Raw genomic sequence first — 4,415 nt, 5'->3', positions numbered from 1 at the left:
CAGAAAGCCCCACAAGAACACTGCTTCATCATCACATAACTTTGTCGATTCTTCAGCTTCTCCTGTGTTTTGAACAACTACGTTACATAGTTATCCAGGCAAAGCTCACTTTCAAAATTGTTCCTTTGTTTGTTTGTTTGTTTGTTTGTTTGTTTGTTTGTTTTATAAAGTGCTGACTAGTAAACTGGTCAAAAATGCAGTGAATGAGAACCCAGAAATATCCCATTATTTAGACATATATAAAATAAGATAAATAAAGCTAGATTTCTTAACATATGAAAAAATAGCCATTTAAATAATAAATAAATAAAGCCAGTATTGACACATTGTCTTCCTACTATTAAAAATATTCCACTCTTGTTATAAGGCTCTATTGATGTTCAGAAATCATTTATAAAGGCATCCACCTAACCTGGCAAAAGTCACCAAACTTTACTTGCAACCTATGAACACTCAAAGACAACTATGCAAGTCAAACAGGAACCTCATACTTAGCTTAATACATTTTGTTCATAAATAAAATCCATTAGCCTCCCCCCCAGTTCTGTTTCTGCCAACATTTAACAAGCTGATTTTCCATTTCCTTCGCAGCTGAGCAGTATCTACAATTTAGATCTGTTTCAAATTCAGGGTGAACAACATAGAACAATCTCTAAATACAATGTTATGCAGCTTGGAATTCTTTGTTTTAAATTGGATGCTTCTGTCAAACAGCAGCTAACTGAGCTCTGGGCTTTTGTGTGATGGCTTTAAGAAACTCTCCCGATAGCACACTTTCTTACAAAAGAAAAAGAGAGAGAGAAACACCTTACAAATCTTCCTTCTGCATTTCGATGGGCTGCTAGCTCTTTCACACCTCAGGTTTTATGCTGACCGTTTTGTGTGATGGGGTTGATCTTTTCCAAAGAAACGTCAGCTTCAAAATCCAAGACACCTGATAGGGCTGGAGAAATTTTCTCCAGCGTTTTAGACAGTTCCTCCTCCTCTTCCTTTTTTGCCATGTCATCTTCTTCTGGGCATATAACAGCATGGGGGATCAGATAGACTAAATTGCACTCTTTGGGGCTGGACCCTCTGGGCTCAAGCTGACTGGAAAAGGCTATGCCCCCATTGTTGTTAATACTAACCGTCTCTATCGCATTGATGGAAGCGGGGCAGAGTCTGTAGCATCCCAAGAGAGTGGAGAATGCCTTGCGGAAGTCTGCGTTGAAGGCATAGATGATGGGGTTCAGTGAAGAGTTGGCCCATCCGAACCAAACAAAGACGTCAAAAGTGGCAGAACTAATACAAAACGGTTCTGCTCCCTTGGATTGCATGGTGGGCTCACAGAAGGGCACCATGCAGTTCAGTATGAAAAAGGGTAACCAGCAGCACACAAACACCCCCATGATCACCGACAAAGTCTTCAAGACTTTCGTTTCTCTCTTGAAGGACATTTTGAAGGAACTTTCTGGCTGCTGGCAATCCATGCTGCTCCCATTGCCGGAGGGGGTTTGGCAGTTTTTGGCGTGCACGGCTGCTCTTTCCAAGGCGGAAATGCGCCTGATTTGCTTCTGAGCAATCCTGTATATCCTCGTATAGGTGACTATCATGATGGCCACTGGGATGTAGAAGCTGATGAGGGAGGAAGAGATGGCGTACATCCTGTTTAAGCTGGAGTCACAGTTGTCCATGGCTACCCCTTGGAAACTGGAGTTCAGGTCTGAGAAGCTGGTGGATTTAGCCTTGTGCCAGTTCAGCTGCACTGGGATGAAGGAGATCAGCACGGACAAAGTCCATGCCACACTGATCATAATGAAGGCTGCCCTCGGGGTCATTTTCCTCTCGTACCTAAATGGGCTGGAGATGGCCCAGTATCTGTCCACACTGATGACACACAGGTTTAAGATGGAGGCTGTGGAACACATGATATCAAATGCCACCCAAATATTACAGAAGGACCCAAAAGGCCAGAATCCAGCTATCTCCGCCACGGCTTTCCAAGGCATGACCAAGACGGCTACTAACAAGTCTGAGACTGCCAGGGAGATCACAAAGAAGTTGGTCACCTTGGACCTCAGATGGCGGAACCTGATGACCGCAGCACAGACCAGTGTGTTCCCTAGGAGCGTGGAAAGAATCAGCAAGGAAAGGAAGCAGCCGGTGAGGATCCGAAAGCAGGAATCCCTTTTCACAAGCCTCCCTTCCCCGTCCATAGTGGTGTTGTTCCAAATCATGTTTCCTCCCAAGGCAATATCATATCATGGGGGCTTGCGATGACATCAGCTCATGTCCTTGCAGAGCTTGCAAAAAAGAGACACCAGGTGTCCATTAATTACTCACCACCAGGCAGACCCCCACTAAGGATTGTGCTAAAGTCTCTTCACTCTCGGGAGGGATCCCATCATCCTTAGGAATCTCATTAAGAAACATCAGGCGTTCTGTGGCAAGTATCTGAAACTGACTGTCACAGTCATGGTTTTGCCCCTCCAGTAATCCTTCCTGAATTTCAGCCTAAAATGGAATACTCTTAAGCAGAACAGGCCAGTACAAAAATTCTCAGAGTCCTGTACAAATAAACTCAGCATCCCAGGGGCACAATCACTCTCCAGGCTACATGGATTCTCCCTTAAATAGGCTATTGATTCAGTTTGCCCAGTGTCCATTTAACTAGCCCTTCAGCTCTATCGAAGCAGAACACATTAGGTGCTTTTGTTTCCGATTTAATTTTCCATCCCTTCCATTGGCGGGACATTTTTATATACATACTCTTTCAGACTTTGTCCCTTTCTGCTACCAAAATTAAAAATGTCAGTTCTGTCTTTACAAGTAGATTCAGAAATCAGCTCCTCATACTGTTCCACATTGTTTTTAAGATTCACAGTCCTAGAGGCAAAGAAAATAAATTTACATTTTAAGACATTCAATATCTAAGAGATCACAATTTATTTGTCTGTTTTTTTATGTTAAAAAAGTAGAAATTTTCCAAGTCCTACCTTTTTGACTGCTGATGCTCTAGTGTTGCCCAGGGAAGAACATTTTCCTTTCTACTTTATTGAGAATTTGAATTGCATAGCAAAGCAAAAAAGACAACAATCGCAGCTGCCGGGCTGCATTGCATCAGGTGTAATCTTCTGACGGCATGTAGGGTAGGCAGGTATGTGGACCTGCAGGTGTGCATTTTATTATTATTAGCAAAATCCACCAGCCCTAACTTTCAAGATCTCTCCTTCTAAATTAGTCTTCGGAGGATGTGGACGAGCTCCTTCCTTTTCAGCACTCCCTTGCGATTCATGTGTAAACTCTGTGCATCAAGTCAGTCCCCGTCTGGGTGCTCATCACCCAAGTCACGTTTTGTACATCCCGTCGAAGTGGCCCATCAGGATGAAATCATCCCAAGCAAAGGCACAATATTTCCAATTATCTGGCAAAGATCTGGGAGAAGTTCAGCTTGTCTTGTAGCCGTCATTGGACGAAGGGAGGGAGGGAAGGAGTAGGGAAAAGACCTGATTGCAGATCCCTTTGGCCCTTGATGTAGTTTCCCATCCACCGACTATTATGTGCAATTGGAGTTTGATAAGAAGCTTAGGTCCTTCACTGCTGAGCGACTTTCTCTTGTTTCTCTGAGGAGCATGCACCTTCTCCCTACAGCTCAAGATTGTGCCATCCCAGAGATCAGATCATAGGCAGTCCCTCTCCCTTAAAAAATATATCCAGGAACAGCAACTTCCTCAGGGCTGTCTGTTCTCCACCTCTGGGTTTACACCTCTGATCCCAGGTTCTCTTTCTTCAGCATGCTGAGCCAGGGACCCTGACGGCACACGGTCCTTCTTGCCCAGAGTGGCAGGCAGCAACATTGCCATGCAAGAAAAGGTCTGTATATTCGAGGTCTCTTTCCTAAATCACAGAGGAGGGAAAGCCAAGCATGAGGCAGAGAAACTGACAAGCAGGAGCCCCTCAGATTGCCTGCCCTTAAAATTCAAACAGCATCCCCTGTAGAGAGCATGGAGGGAAACACAAAACTCTTTTCCCACACTCTCCAGGCAGGCACAACAGGAAGCACTGGGAGATTAATTACCCAAATGTTCAGATTTTGAACATGCTCTATTAATTTAAACTCTCCAATACTACACTGCTCTCAGGAGCACTATCTCACAATCGTCCCAAAAGTCAAGGAGCACTGATTTATCCTGACAGTAAACGGACATAGGTGACAAATTAAATTGTTTTGGAACAGTCCATGAAAGACCACACCAAGTGAGCCCCCGAGACCTAAGACCCGGGAGATGCCTGATTAGCAATGCCATTTGCCATTCGTATACCCTTTCATATGTGACTGTGCATAGCCACACATGTCTATGAATATTGAAAGATAATCTAAAACATACCAAGCACAAAAGAATGTAGGCATTTCAGTTCTCCTAAGTCACCCTTTG

General features: G+C 44.0%; 1 protein-coding gene across 1 annotated transcript; it reads right to left on the bottom strand.

The window, feature by feature from the left end:
* Positions 1-319: 319 nt before the first annotated feature.
* DRD1 (dopamine receptor D1) lies at positions 320-2,504 on the bottom strand. Its single transcript, XM_035108011.2, has one exon. It carries the CDS (start codon positions 2,214-2,216, stop codon positions 858-860), a length of 1,359 nt encoding a protein of 452 aa, XP_034963902.2. The 5' UTR covers positions 2,217-2,504; the 3' UTR covers positions 320-857.
* Positions 2,505-4,415: the final 1,911 nt, after the last annotated feature.

This window comes from Zootoca vivipara, chromosome 2 (genome assembly GCF_963506605.1).
Source record: "Zootoca vivipara chromosome 2, rZooViv1.1, whole genome shotgun sequence".
Lineage (NCBI taxonomy): Eukaryota > Metazoa > Chordata > Lepidosauria > Squamata > Lacertidae > Zootoca > Zootoca vivipara.
Note: the sequence above shows the minus strand (reverse complement) of the source record. Positions and strands in the feature narration are given on the sequence as shown.

Coding starts and splice junctions, on each gene's coding strand:
- DRD1 (XM_035108011.2), bottom strand. CDS start 2,216: ATGATTTGGAACAACACCACTATGGACGGGGAAGGGAGGCTTGTGAAA.